The following is a 15,974-nucleotide window of genomic DNA, read 5'->3' as shown; positions in this document are numbered from 1 at the left end:
CCCCAATATAAAAGTGGTAATTTCTGTGGTTGTCTATTTTCCTCGATACAAGTAATCCATGGTTTTATAAAACTCACAAAAAAGTAAATTCACTGGATATTCAAATGCCACCTTCACCACTTCACATTGCCAGTAATACATGTACCTGTATTTAAGGACAGACGATACGTTCCTCAATAATATAAAATTTTTTCTAAGATTTTGTCATTGAAGTATTGCAACTTTAACACGTTTACTCGCAAAAAATTGAGGTACCTTACCAGGCATTTGTGCAAGATACCAGAGGATGTTTTTCCTATAAAATCCTTTTGGAAAAAAACTTAATTAGCCAATAACACATTTTTTGTTGTTTCATTTTTTAAAAGACAATTAGAAACCAGTTTAGAAATCAGAAGGTAATTAAGATTTTGAATATTTTCCACATAATTCGAAGGAATACAAAACAGACATTTGAGGAACGTATTGTCTGACCTTAACAATTCTTTCCATGGATTTTCTTTGACATGCCAAAGAAACATTTTCTTAACACTTAGATTAAAAAAGCAAAGAAAACATAAATCAGTCCATTAATAAAACTGGTTCAATTTCACAAAAAAAATCATTGAGAGAACAAATTCCAAATAATGTACATGTACCACTGTTAAGCATCACAGTGAAAGCATGGACAGAACTCTACATGGAAATAGTTGCTAAAATAGTAATAATAGACATTTCAAGCATTTCTGTCTATAACACAACATACTTCAATTAAGTACCATTATCTGTCCGCTGACATGAATATATACATGTACATAAATTTACATCTGTAGCCGAGTTAAAAGCCTCTTAGAGTTAACTGATCTGTTATTGGAGCACTTTTCCATAGGAAAATAGAAAATAGATTGCACAAGTCTGATCACAGAATAAAAAGTTTATAAGATCTAGTCCTGTGTCTCTGACCTATATGTATATGTATCAGAGGAAAATTAATGCCCTCCTCATGAAGTTATTTGACTATTCACCTTGCATACTGATCAAAACATAGTCACTGAGACACTATGGATTACAGTGTAAATCTAATCCACACCCTCAAATCCTTGGGTATTCTCCACAGCAATCAAAAGCTTCTTTCTCAAGTCATGGTAGTCTGTATATGGAGGCAGGTCCAAGCGATTGAAACTAGGAAAATTATAAAAATTGTTTCAACACAAATTAAAATAAGATTTTGCAGAAAAATATATCTTAACATCTCAGAGAGGTACAAGAACTAAATGATGGATTTAATTCTGTTGCAGCTTTGTACAAATATACACGTATTGTTTTTTACAAATAAAACCTGAAGATTTTACAACTACATGTAGAATATTATTAATCAACATTAAACAAGAAATTACCAGGTATGGGCTCTGGGGAACTGGTTGATATTGCCCCATTTCTCTATGGTAAAGAGCTGTGGTCCATTGCTTCCATAAAGCGCCCTAAATCCATTCATCGGAACTCGAGATGTGCCCGTCACAAATTGTAGAAGTCGAGCTCTCATTTCATTATTCAATGAATATACAGCCTGCAGAAAAGAAGCATGCCAACACTAAATACCAGAAAAAAGTTATGTTTTTCCTTCGCTGCTGTATAGATAGAAAACATATTAAGTCACATGCCTCTGTGACTCACTCATATTAATTATCTTCACTATTTGACCTTGATGTACAATCAAACTAGGTTAAAAATATGTAGTGTCCTCCTGTAACAATTCTCTACCTTTTCTTTGAAGTCATAAGATTACACAACTTCAGATACTGTATCACATACATGTACATATCAATAACTTTGAATTTTGATTAAGTGACTGTATAGTACAAAAGACGGTGTATTTCTTCAGTGTAGTGAATATGAAGTTATATGATTTACTCAAAAGTCAAGTCATATCAACACATAATACAGTTCAAATACAGATCAACTAAATTTTGACCATAATTGACTGAATATCTCTAGGTGTCTTCCTTTATCCATTCTCCAATTTTATAGTGCATTTGAAGTCACCAAGTTGAAAAATAAAATTTTATTACTGTGTCACATTAACATGAGCCCCCATCAATAGTCTTGACCTTGAATTTTTATTAAGACAGCATAAAATCTACAGGTGTCATCAATTTACTATTACTGTAAATCACTTTTTATTCGCGAGAACTTTATTTTCGCGAGACAGTGAGCTCGCGAAAATTTCATTCTCGCATATAATAGTATTCCTTAAGATTATATAGAGGAATAACAATAATTCTTGAAAATTATGTCTCGCTAATAAAGAGTCAATGACTATCTCGCGAAAATAAGGTGTCGCGAAAATTTAGTGATCTACAGTATCTACCACCATAAGCAATGTGAAGTCATTATATTAAAGGGACTGCAGTTATTGTGTCAAGTAAAAGTGTTGCCAAATTGAAGGACAAGAATATTACTACACAGCAATTTCACCTGAGATGTGGAGCACTATGTATGTTAATTCTGCACAAGTACAAAAATAAATAATTTTTTTTTTCAGTTTGAGCATGGCTTCCATACCTTCCAGAAGTTAATTATAACTGGGTGGTTTGGATTATATTCTCCTTTGTAGGCAGAATGCTCCTTCCAGTCGTTGACGTCAATATCCTGAAGGCCACACATTAACAGCTGAAAAATAGCCAAGTATTCCCTGTAAAATTTACTGCAATGTGTTTATTAGTAGAATATTTCATTTTAGATATGGTTACTCAACCGACTTGTAATGAAAACACAAGCATAGATCTTTAAATGACCATTCTGACAAGATTATAAAAATATGCATTCATCTTCTAAAATTGGTAAGTATTATATAATATTTACATCCACTGAATATTATTTCCTTTATTTCTTATAAAAACCATTGCCATTAATCAGTCAGTAAACAACACTAAACAAGCCACCTGCACATATTTCTTAAGCAACGGCTGTTCCATCAATTATGCATACAATGACATTAACATCTATAATACAATATTTAACATATTTAATCTACTTTGCATGTTTTTTATTAAGATATAAATATAAACAATAAAATGTCTTTCTTTGTTTGTTAGTATGGGAATTAACGTCGCAGCTATTGCAGAAAAAAATTCACATAACCCGCTTATGCGGGTTATGTATTTTTTCTGCAACAGCTGCGACATTAATTCCCGTACTAACAACCAAAGAAAGCAATTTATTGTTTAAAATATTGCATGTAGCTGAGCGTAACATGCGCCTCGGTTGACAATGGTTTTCTTGGGGTGAAAATTTTCAATGTTACACTCAACTGCATGCAATATTTATTATATTATACTGAATGCTTTATATAAATACATATAACAGTGAACCTTGCGCACATTAATTCTGCACAGTCACTATTTATTGGAATATCACCCATCGTCAAGCAATGTTGACTGTTGCTATGCTGGAGGGCATGGCTTCATCATTCAGTGGGTAATAGTGTTTTTTAACAAATGTTTCTCGACGAATCAGATTCAACTAATTTACATGAAAGTATAATATTGAAAATGACTGCCTTCATTTAATCTCAGTTTGTTTCACATCTTATAAAAAAATTAATAAAATGCACAGTAAATAGTACAGAGTAACCACATACCGTACATGTATATGTATTAAATTTGAAAAACAAATGTTCATGAAAAAAATTATTGCACTTACCTCCAACTCATTTTCATCGAATATTTTGATCATTTCTAATGGCACTAAACAGGCAAAACCTCTCATGAATGCCTTCATCTGAGCTTCAATTCTGGACATAAAGCGCCATTGGATTACTAGACTGTTAAGACATAACATACAATTTAAAATTAAATACAATATCACACAGCACTCTTTCTGCAGATGAACAGAATGGATTGGTTGTTTTGGGGATTTTTTTTTGAATGATAGATTTTGACCTTACTTGATGTACTCATTTTTGTTATCTTCTGTGACAATAATGTTTGATCCTCCAGGCTTCAGTTCCCTAGATGTGATCTGAAAAGAATAACAAGGACAGATAGTATTGTTATTAAGCATCCAGTGACATCAAGATTATATAATGTGAAAATCAACATTTTACACATTCGTACTGAAAAAAACATACTAGTATTGGTAGGGGCTATTAAATTAAATTAATTGGGATTTGTACAATGTACATGTATATGTAAATCTGTACATGATGCATTTTAATCTATAATCAATTCTACAGTGTATTTCTAAATCAGATAATCTTCAATTACAGAAGCCTGTTGTAGAAAAATAATGTAAGATACATACCTCTCCAAAGTAGTCCTCTTCCACAGAAAATGTCAGATCCAAATCTACTGGATCATTCTCCATTATCCATACCAGTGAATTGTAGTACTCAGAGTCCTGTGGTTATATTAACACAAAGCCAAATTTATTACAGTAAACATCAAAGAAACAGCTAACATTGTGCAAAAGTTCATATCAAAGATCATAGAAGCTATTTATTTTTGTGCAATCGTGTTAAAAAACCTTTCAAGTGCTTGTAAAGAAACAAGGGTTGTAATTTTTCAAGAACTGATTTCCTTACAGTTTTTATAAAATATTTCCAAATAGAGGAATTTAACAAAAATCACAGACTTCAGCCTGTTGAGAGTATTCTCATACGAAGTGTTCCCTGCTGTCTGTATCTACGTCTTACCACAGGTTCCATGTCGGCTAAAGCTATCTGCTTCTCCAACATCATCTTATAGAATGGACGAATAAAAAATCCTGAAATATTGCATATAAAAAAAAATTATTTTAAATTGGTATATTTTGCGACAGATAAACATGATTTTACAACCTCAGCCCCTCCCTTTCCCTCTACAACCATAAAAACACCCATTAACTGTATTACAAATTTTGTATTGTGAAATCTAAACACACAGTAAATGTACATGTACAATGCACATCATTATTTAAGTCTCTACTCAAAACAGTTCAAAATTTTTGAAAATAACGATTTTAAAAATCACTTCCAGTGATAAGCTTAATTGACAAACACAAAAACAAGAAATGTACATGTATTGCATACGTCACTGTATATAACCTCAGAAAATTGTGCAAGAGGAATTACATATATGTTTTCATACATGGACAACAGCAGGCCATCCTTACCATCTAACAGTTTCCCGTGGAAAACCGCCATCCCTGCCACTCGACCAATGAATTCAAAGTATGACAAATGATCATCATTGGCCAATCCAGACAAAGGATTAATCTGAAGAGTGTAGTTATCCCTGAAATCAATAAAAGATAAAATTAGATAACTTGTTCTGGTTTTATTCCAATACTTTGTGCATAGTATTCAGCATTTAGCACTAAAGAGAATTAGTAAATTAATATATTAGAGACCTATATACTAATGGGATAGCCAACTCTCACAAGTCTCGAGATATCTCATAAGAGATGGGTTTTTTTATGTCAATTTTATTTTAATACTTCTCTAATATTATCAAACAGCAGAACAAAACCTTTATATATGGATAAAAAAATTAGTTAAAATATGTCAATGCACTCCTTATCTTAGTAATACATGTATCTAGATTACAAGTTCTCTTCTGTATGAGAGATACAGGGCGGAGCTTAAGGCAAGAGCCCTAGCTTGAGCTGCACCCCGCCCTGTATCTCTCATACAATAGGAAACAAGTATTCTAAATGACTTGTGACATGACCTTTCCTATGATCTCACTAAATAAAAATATTTAGGTACCGGGGGTATTATTTTGAACCAATAGATAATCTACTGCAAGTTGAAATGTTGACAAAATATAACTAGTCATGACTGAAATTCTGAATGTAGTAAACATGCTGGTAAGTGAATGACAGTATTATTGTATAAAACACACAATTGCAGGATTATTCTCTGTTAAGATGATATGTTTTACTTAAATACTATTTCCTCACTTTTGTTTAGAATATTGATTTGTTTTTTTTGGGGGTTTTTTTTGAGATTTTTTTTAGTGACTGTATTGAAGTTACTGTACAGTTTTCTTCATTTGCATGAGAAATGCCCATCGAAAAGTTTTCTGTATCATAGTTGTTGACCAGTAGAATTCAATGTAAAACAAACAAATATTATTAGGTTTTATTTTCAAAATCAGCACATGCCCCTGATCAGCTGTATTTCTAAGATTTTCCCAAATTTTGGTGATTGTTTACTTAAATTATATTACAATGTATGATTTAAAATTCATTAAAAATTCTATCCCCTTAAACAAGAAGAACAGATTACATGTATCATACACCAAACATTTTACTGAAAATGAACATAATTTTATAAACATGAAAGGTAGTGAGTGATGTTTTAGGAAAATAAACATGATGCTAAAGGAGTTGCCTATATTATTATTACCATATAAGCAGAATTTTTAGCAAGGGTTTAATTTTGGCATCATTAGCGAGGGTTTTGATATTGCTAAAATTAAATATTGCTAACAATTCATTCTATATCGATTGTTATAAAAGCTTTTTCTCTGAACATTATAAAATTGCTAAAATTACTTCTTGCTAAAAATGCATTCCAATTTTTATGGAAAAATCGCTAAATTTGTGTCTCACTAAAAATTCGACTTATACGGTATGTCCCTGAATATATTTAAGCAGGAATTGGCATAAAGAGCAAAGTCCACGAACCATCAAAAATGGCCTCTTCTCAAAAATTAATGTGATGTTTGTTATAGATAATGTAGATTTTTAGCTTTTCATAACCGTTTTCCTTTTTTTGATATCTATTATACTTTTTGAAAAATAGAAATTGCAATATGACAGTGTTTTGATAGAAAAATGCAATAGGAACGTCATTTTTTGTAATATAACGTCGCATCAAAGAGCGATAGAAATGACTTATTTAAAGTTTGCGATTACAATGTACCCATATAAATATAGGTCTTGAAATTAAATAATTAGCGATAGATACTGATATAATCAACATCATTTAATTTACAATCATAATTTAAAAAAGCAGATGAAGGTGTTCGTTTGATATACCAGTCAATTCTGACTGGATAGAATTGAAAAAAAAAGTTTTCTATGGAAAATGACTTCAACTGTGGTAGTTTTAGATCGATGAAAAAGTAAATATTTGAAATTTTTAAAAATCTATATCTAAATAAATGATCAGAGAAGAAATAGTCAACGGAAGTTAAAAGGACGTACTTTCTAAACATTTGTAACAATAAATTGAACGTCTCATCGTTTTCGTTCATGTAATAGAGAAACTGAAACAAGTTTCGTAAAATACAGAATTCATTCAAAACTTGTTATTTTTAATGCAAAATTTTATGGAAAAAATGAATCATATTAAAAAGAAGATGACCTAAAAACAAATATAAGTATACTTAAAAATTGAAGATCTATGCTATTGACTTCAAAAGCATATCCAGCGCCGGCGCGCCGGGCGTACCCCCCTCCCCTCCCCCGTTGGAAATTTTTGTATGTAGAACTTATATGTTCATCATCCTAAAATAGAGGAAAAACACCTCTTATTTGTAAGAATTCGTCAGATTAAGGGGACTTCGCCCCCCGGACCCCCATCAGGGCTTTGCCCTGGACCCACTGGGGCTTCAATACAGCCCCCCTGACCCCCCCGACCCCCCCCCCCCCCCCCCCCCCCCGCTTTCTACTCTCCCCCTGTTGTGAAATTCCTGGATCCGCCACTGGACTTAGTTGAATTCACGAGAATTCCCCATATTCAGAGAATAAACAGAGTATATATCAACTGAAATATAAATATAGGTATTACCTTATTTGATATTCGAAATACATGTATATATTTACTGGAAGAAATAAATAAAAATAGAAATTTGTGTTATACTTGATGATAATTTTGAATGTATATAAACAAGGAAAGTACAAGTAACATCAAGATAAATTCTTACATCTATACTGTAAAACAACTTTCATGAATACGCATGCAAGAAATATCCGCGAGATTCGCATGCAACCCAAGATCGTGGATATTTGTCTTTGCGAACCAGCCAATCGCTATAAGGGCCATATTTTATTCCCGAAAATAATACGTGTATGCAGGACAGGGATTCGTGGCGTGTTGTAACGTGGAGATAAATAAATGATGTTTCTGTTTTTCTTCTCAAAACTTATCATTATCTATTGACCTATAAATGTAATAAATTTAGTATGTTGCTTAACATTCACTACTTTCAATTTCATTTTCACATTATGATTTTCATGTGTATATATTGCGTATGTAATGCTCGTAAATACACGTCAAGAAAGTAAATGAGATACATATATACAGGCATTAATATTTTTCAAATACTCAGCGTAAGATTGATTTTATACGAACAAGTTCTTGCTAATAAGGCCTTACGAAAGACAGCATAAGAGGAAAGGGTAAAATGTTCTCTATTATTCTTGAAATAGAGAATATTGCTGTAGTAAGCAGTAGCAGAAATAAGGGGGTGGGGGCACATACAAAATTTTATTTCAGTGTGGCAAAATAGTTTGACATGCGTTCAAGAAAATATTTCCAAGGTTGTTTTATATATATTCTATAGGACATTGACCTTTTAGCACATAGAATTATTGACAAACACCCTTTCTCCCTGTTTCCAGTAGATTTTTAGTTTTAGGTAATTCCTATGCTTCAAATTAATGTTGATATAATTACATGTAATGCTCTTATAATTTATGTCAAAGCAAACCCCACCCCCTTCTCATCCTGAAGTAGCAGGAAACAACAGTAGCGGATCCAGCTAAATTCTGATATCAAATGTAAAGGAAGAAATAGACCCCCCCCCCCTTTTCCCACCACCATCCAAAGGATACAGAAGTTCACTGGAGTTGGTAAGAAGAGTCGTGTATATATACGAAAGAAAACTTGTCAATGAGAAGTGTCCCAACAAAATCCCCCGATTAGGTTTTTCGTGTTCTAACTGGTTTATTTTCCTTGTCAACAAAACATGGGGGTAGATTTTTTGGCGTTGGTATTCACGGATCTATCATTGACTCTTACATGTATATTTTTTTAAAAAAATTCTTAAGTGGTTCAATCATGAAAGCCGGAAACTGGCACTGGAATGAAAGTCTCTTCTAAGAGAAATGCCCCCTCCCTTTCGTATTACATGTATATTGTGCTTAAGTTTTTTATCAGTGTACAATTATTTGTAAAAGGGAGGTGCTGGTCGAGAAAACTTGACAAAAACAATTCATACACAAGTAGTTTACATGTACACATTTTACTTGTTATTTATATTATAACGTAGTAGCGATTAAATAATTCTGAATTTTTTGAAACATATTTCAATTCCCCTTTTCTTCTTTCTGTCAAATCTTTTTCTTTTTTCTTTTTTTTTTTCTTTTTTTTTCTTTTCTTTCTTTCTTTTTTTTTTTTTTTGCTTTTCATTTATTTTTTAACTTGACATCCTACCTGCACTTCAACTCACTCCTTTTAATAAACAATGTCAAGGGTCATATATTTAAAATGTGCATCTTGTTTCTGGAAACCAATAATTTTGCCGACATGTATATAGATAAATATAGTAAACATAGATACTATATGCTTGTGCCCTCTAAATAAAAACGTCTGATGACCTTTTTTTTGCTTGTCAGGAAATTTTTGGTAGTGCCCCCTCAACTGCCGACTGAAAATGTATGGCTGTGCCCCCCCCCCCCCCCAACTGAATTTGCTTCCTGTACTTTTCACGCTTTTATGCAGGAGCATAAGAATTATCTACGCGGGCTTCTTTTTAATGAAATGATTGACATGTAGTACAAAAATAAAGATTATTTGCTGAGCACTACATGTAGATATAAATATTGTATGTACCGACATGGGGATTCGTTAAAGCCCTGACATGTGCATTTGACGGATCAGCACATGAGTTCTTTATTTGGATCCAGTTTACAGAGATATGTCTGATAATTATCTCAATGAAATATCTAAATTTCTAATGATATCTTTTTTTTTAGATAATTTTCCCGTTTCTAATTAAATGCATAAATTATCTAAACGACAGAAAACTAGGTCCATTAAAAGCATTTGATTTTTTTTCCTCTTCTATGACGTCAAAAATGATGTATATAACGAGTAATGTCATGTACATACATGTATGTACAGCATACATGATCATAAGATAAACCCATGCTTTTTTCCAAATTTGATTTCAGAAAATGTAATTTTTTAGATTCTTTATCACATTTAGTATCTTAGAAACGAACAAACAACTGTTTTTCTTTCGCCTTATGTGTTATCTATAGATCTTTATTAAATATGACCCACCCATTAGGAATTTACCGGATTCTTGAAAACACCAAAATTCAAAAGTATTGTCAAATTTCGTATGTGTCACAAGCACGAACAACACTTATAATTGACATAAAAATTTGTGTTCGTGCCATTTATACATATAGTAAGTAAGAAAGGTGTTCTTGCCTGTGACCCCATCTAACTTTGAGGGAAAACCTGTTGATAAATGGGCACTTTTAACGCTTTTTAGAAACCAGTATATATTCCAATCATCAGACATGCCTAATGACGCCTCATTTAACATTTTTTTTACATGTGGGATACGAGTGTGTTTCCACTTACATTATCAATATTATACATCTCTTGAAACGATCCTATAAGTTTGTGAAAAACACGAAGACACATATGATGGATCGTGGCCATAGCATTTTTCACACGCACTGAAATTTTATTTTATTTTTTTTCAACATGAGCACACTCGTTACCGCAAAATATTTTCATTGGAATAGTTATTATTCTGTTTTAATATTTTGCGTTAACGAGTGTGCTCTATGTGTAAATCACGATTAAATGTGTAAAATTTTGGCATTTTCCCGGAAAACCTCGAACCACGGTGAGGTTTAGAATTTAGTTTGTCATAATAAACATCCGGTTTTGACGGAAATGTTGCACATGTGAAATGTGTTAATGTTCTAGGGTGAGAATTATCAAAAACATATATTATAAAGCCCACTTCAATTTTTTCATATTTAATAGGCCAAATAAGGCATATTGTGGGTCGAGTTCTTTTCATTTTTCAAGAACAAAGCATAAAGAACAAGGTTCACTTAGGGCCTTTTTTGGCCCTGTGAATTTCCGACAAATCAAAACTGTTCAGTTTTAGTAGAACATACAATGAATTACACTTGGACCCTTGGTGAGTGCATATCTTTAAAAAATAACGTAATTTTCTCGTAAGTCCTTGTATTGTGATGTCATTAATTGTGTCATTTTCCTCAAATCCTTAAATTATCTTAAAATTATCTTAAAAAATAGCCAAAAATCAGGCTCTTTTCAATATTTTTGCATACCCCTTAACCTCCAATCCAATATGTTCAATTATCTAATGAAAAAACCGTTTTAGAACATTATAATCCATGTTTTATTTTTTGGATCGAGGGGTGGGCACATATTTAAATTCTTTATTGAAGGTACTCAAAAACATGCATTTTCATCAAATTTCAAAAACACTTCAATTTCACAAAGCCTGTATTTCTATACCTGGACTCTCAGAAGAAACTTTTTTATAGAAAATGAAAGCACTAAGTCTCTGATTTATATTGATGTTTGAAATGGGATATTAGGACTTGGTCAGTTAATTGGTATAAGGACAGGGCCATTTTATGGATAAAGTGAACCTAGTTCTTTATCTGCAGAGGAAAAAGGTTAATGGAAACATTTTGAGTGAAATAAAAATTTTAAGAAATGTATATTCACCAATAAATATACTATGAAGCACTGGTACATGTGTACTCAGTAGATTATCATTTTAGTAAACTAACACTTACGTGGCAGAATATTCAAAGAGGCCATAGTAAGGGTTAAACATTTCTTTAGACAGCAGGAAAAACCACTCTCTGGCCACACCCCCATAATCCAGCCCCACCTCCCCATCAAATTCTATCCACAACCTGCAATGAAACAGTGTCAGTAAGATAGTACAGCATTGCTGTATTGAACATTAACATTTTTAAGTTATACAATTCAATACCACTTTCATAAAAAGGTATACAAAAGGTTATATAATTCAGTAAGTGTCATATCATATAAAAGCAGCCTCTAATTATCATATGTACAGTTCAATAAAAGTTTAATCACTAGTACTTATACATCTTCAATATGTTTCCTGAAATGTTCAAAGTCTAAATTTTTTGAAATTAATTTTTGAATGAAATTATGTTCTGTCATTTAAATATTCATGAAAGGATAATAATATTTACTTCAATTAAATCTAATCCCCCCTTCAATTTTTAATTTTTATTGCTAATAAAAGGTACAATCATTTACTCTTGTCTACCTTGCTTTGAGTACATTTAGTTATTCTTGTCTACCTTACTTACAGTTAGTTATTCTTGTCTACCTTGCTTTGAGTACATTTAGTTATTCTTGTCTACCTTACTTTAAGTACAATTAGTTATTCTTATCTACCTTGCTTTGAGTACATCTGTTTTCTTTAGTGACATGATGGCTCTATAAGAATCCTCCAGTATGCGGTCCCTCGACACTTTGATATCCACTTTATTAGGAATATTATTCTGCAAGAAAAATATTAACATATTTTAAGTGCAATCATTCTACTTGCCTGTATGTTACATTTCATTCCTTTACAACAAAACATCTAAGATTTAAGATCAAATTTTCTAAAACTGCCATTGCAATAGTATGTGGGAGCAGACCTATATATAAAGCTATGAAATAGCTAGGTTCACTTTACATATAAAATGGCCCTGTCCTTATGAAATTAATTTACTATCACCCTCTGTCCCATTTCTAAGACCAATAGAAAGTAGAAGCTTGTGCTTTAATTTCCAATGACAAAGTTTCCTTGAGAGTTCAGGTATTGGGAGTACAGGGTTTGTGAAATTGAAATGTTCTTGAATTTGGCAGTATTAGGTGTATTTGAGCATCTTCATCAAAGAATTAAAATATGAGCACACCCCTCAATCCAAAAAATTAAAACTTGTTTTACAATCTTCAAAAACAGTTCTATCATTATATATTTTCACATTTGATCAGAGGTTGCACTGTATATGAAATATTGAAAAGTAGGTTAACCTGTCATGAATTTTACACTTTTATACATGTACCAGTGACCTTGAAATTGCCACAATGATCTTGGGTCAAGGTTATGACACACCCTCATGTCATAAACAATCTCTGTACAAAGTGTGAGCTTCCACTAATTCTCTATAACAGAGATACAACCCAGACAAGAATTTTATACTTTTTCTGCCAGTGACCTTGAATTTGCACCCTCGGGTCATAAGCAATCTTTGTACCAAGTATGAGCTTCCAATGATTCATTCTCCATTACAAAGTTATAGCCCCAACAAGAATGCATGTACAGATGGACAAGGTGATTCCTATATACCCCCCAAACTTCGTTTGTAGGGGGGGGGGGGGGGGGGAGGTATAACAAACTTGTAATGGAAACATGATGGACATTTTATACAGCAGTAATTACTGACATCTTACTCTGGAAATTTTTCATCTAAATGTTTAAAAATATTTGCAGTTCGATTTCAAAAAATACCCAAAGTAAAATTGCAACAACAATTTTTTTTTAATAAAATAGATAAAAAAACCCACCTTTGTCATTGATACAGCTTAATGTTTATTAGAACTTCTAATATTGAAATTGCTAGTTAGTATGCAACCATGAAGGATAAAGTTGAAGAAAAAAAGTCAAGGTGTAATTATTACTCATTGTACCTTATCCTAAACTCATTCAATTGCAAAATTCTTATGCACAAATTGTCCTTTTATTTTCAGAGTAAATACCATGCCACTAAAATTTTCACACTGACCAACACATTTTAAAAATGATATTTAGTGGGAGGGGACCTGGAAAGTTATTAAAATTAATGTTGTGAAAATTATGACTTTTGTTAGTATTCAAAATGTATGCAAAAATCAAGTCTTACTATGCAATGTTAAGCAATGAATGCCAACAAATTATAGATTAATTAACACAGAAGTAATGTTATTATTATTACCATTATTTTTACAAATACTTGTTTTACAACATTTATATTATAATATTTCAATTTTATAATATTTCTTTCTCTTTCTTCTCATGAACAAGCAAATTCAGAAAATTTTGGTCCCCCACTTTTGGGTCTTATTGGCTGATTTACGGCATATCGTAACTATCTCATCTGTCCTTCATACAAAAAAGGTGTTAAACTTTTGTAATACAGTATGTTCTGGTGCAAAAGTTTTAAGTTTCTGAAAACCATGTCAAACCTCAAAGTCAAGTCATGAAGTCAAAAACACATTTGGAAAGGTTTCATCACAGGTAATGTACATGTAAAAATATGAAAGCCCTGTCTCTTCATGTACAAAAGCTATGATGAAAATTAAACAAGTAGGTCAAACTTTAACATCAAGATCATGAGGTCAAAAATCATAGTGCATTTAAAAAGGTCTTCTCGGGTTATGCACGAGTGAAAATTAATTTAATGTCAAAAATTTTAATGCTAAACCCCACATTATGACCCCATCCTAGTACCAAATGGTTATGACTTAAACGAACTGGAATCCATACAACCCCGGAATGCTTCAATATCAATTTGTTTAACATGGTCTTGCTGTTGTGGAGAAGATTTTTTTTTTTTGCCTATACGCTTATGTAAAATTTTATCCTCAGTTTTAGCCCTAACCTAACCCGAGGAGAAGGACATATGAACAAATATGAATCTAAGATATGTCACGTATAAGAGAAACTCATATGTAAGTTTCATATTTTCTGGCCCAGTGGTTCTTCATCAGCTTTTTAAATGACCACACCCATTTTTTACTATTTCTTGATTATCTCTTAATTAACTTCCCTTCAAAGAGGGCGTGGCCCCTCATTTGAACAAATGACTACATTCTGTAATGACCAATATCTGCCCCAAATATCAAACTTCGATAGAGAAATCTATAGTTATGTTCTAAACCAGGGGGTATCTGAATATTTGACAGCATTATCTATTATTATCGGCCATGACATCAAGATGTCAACAATATGATGTAAATTCAAAATTCTAATGATTTCCAGAGAAAAAAGTGTATTTTACATCGATAATTTGATTAAAAGTAATGGAGCACAGGTCTGCCCCAGCTCTATCTTTTGATATAATGTGTATGATTATAATATCAATCAATATGTGAATATTGTTTTGGAGCAAGCTTGTGGTCAGTAAATTCTACATTCAAAATGGAACAATTTTGTCACTTTGTCCTTTAGTCCGTGAACAGATGTGAAAGAATGTGCTTTTCAAAAGAAGCAACAAGACTGCAGCAACAAGACATTAGTGTAAGGCTCAACTCACCTGAGGGAATTGAGAATTCTACCAATTATAATAACAAAACTATAGAGTCACATCCAAAAACAAGGAAGATAAATCCAAATCCCATTTGAATCAGTTACTTCATCTATATTTAAATTTATAGAGTTATAGATCTACGGATCTGTTTTACGTGTCTGACATGTAATCTGAAGCACAGCTTCAGACTCTGGCCATTGAAGAAAAACACAAAGGTACGTGCTTGCACCTCTGGATTTCTATGTTCTAAATTGATAATTTTCTCAACTCTCATCAAATAACAACATAAAAGTATTCATTAGTGCTTTCATTGATACAGCTTTGTACAATGGATATGATATTATGAGCCAGTAAACTCATTATGCAGTGTTAACATCAGTTAATTAGAAATGCTAATGTAACTAAAATGGCTTAACTGTTTATCATTGTCTTTTTTCCCCCCTAAAACTAAGAAATCCAAATGTCTGTTTTTAGATGACTATTGGCTTATATTTTACTGACTGATACTACATCCAAAATTTTAACACCAAGCTCTGTAAAATTAATTAACAACTTACAGGTTTTCGTAACTTGGACCTGAAGTAGTCATATTTTCTCTTGTAGTCTCGCGAATATGGCACAGCCTACAATAAACAGAAAGTAGATGACACAAAGAGCATAGGCTCACAGACTTGATCACATGAGTA

General features: G+C 32.2%; 1 protein-coding gene across 2 annotated transcripts in view; it reads right to left on the bottom strand.

Moving 5' to 3' along the window:
• The window catches only part of LOC133182392 (E3 ubiquitin-protein ligase NEDD4-like), a 33,902-nt gene continuing 17,928 nt past the window's right edge, over nt 1-15,974 (bottom strand). For both annotated transcript variants that reach the window (XM_061317223.1, XM_061317224.1), the window contains 11 exons: nt 15,846-15,911; nt 12,407-12,513; nt 11,767-11,889; nt 5,128-5,249; nt 4,670-4,740; nt 4,279-4,374; nt 3,923-3,996; nt 3,679-3,799; nt 2,539-2,646; nt 1,374-1,543; nt 1-1,158 (listed from right to left, as the gene is read on the bottom strand). In XM_061317223.1, coding sequence (XP_061173207.1) covers nt 1,056-1,158; nt 1,374-1,543; nt 2,539-2,646; nt 3,679-3,799; nt 3,923-3,996; nt 4,279-4,374; nt 4,670-4,740; nt 5,128-5,249; nt 11,767-11,889; nt 12,407-12,513; nt 15,846-15,911 — 1,161 coding nt within the window. In that variant the 3' untranslated portion in view covers nt 1-1,055. The remainder of the gene's footprint in view (nt 1,159-1,373; nt 1,544-2,538; nt 2,647-3,678; nt 3,800-3,922; nt 3,997-4,278; nt 4,375-4,669; nt 4,741-5,127; nt 5,250-11,766; nt 11,890-12,406; nt 12,514-15,845; nt 15,912-15,974) is intronic.

Source organism: Saccostrea echinata, unplaced genomic scaffold (genome assembly GCF_033153115.1).
Source record: "Saccostrea echinata isolate AGI-Se365-2 ecotype Australia unplaced genomic scaffold, CSIRO_AGI_Sech_v1 ptg000009l, whole genome shotgun sequence".
Lineage (NCBI taxonomy): Eukaryota > Metazoa > Mollusca > Bivalvia > Ostreida > Ostreidae > Saccostrea > Saccostrea echinata.
This window is presented reverse-complemented; position numbering and strand designations above follow the sequence as displayed.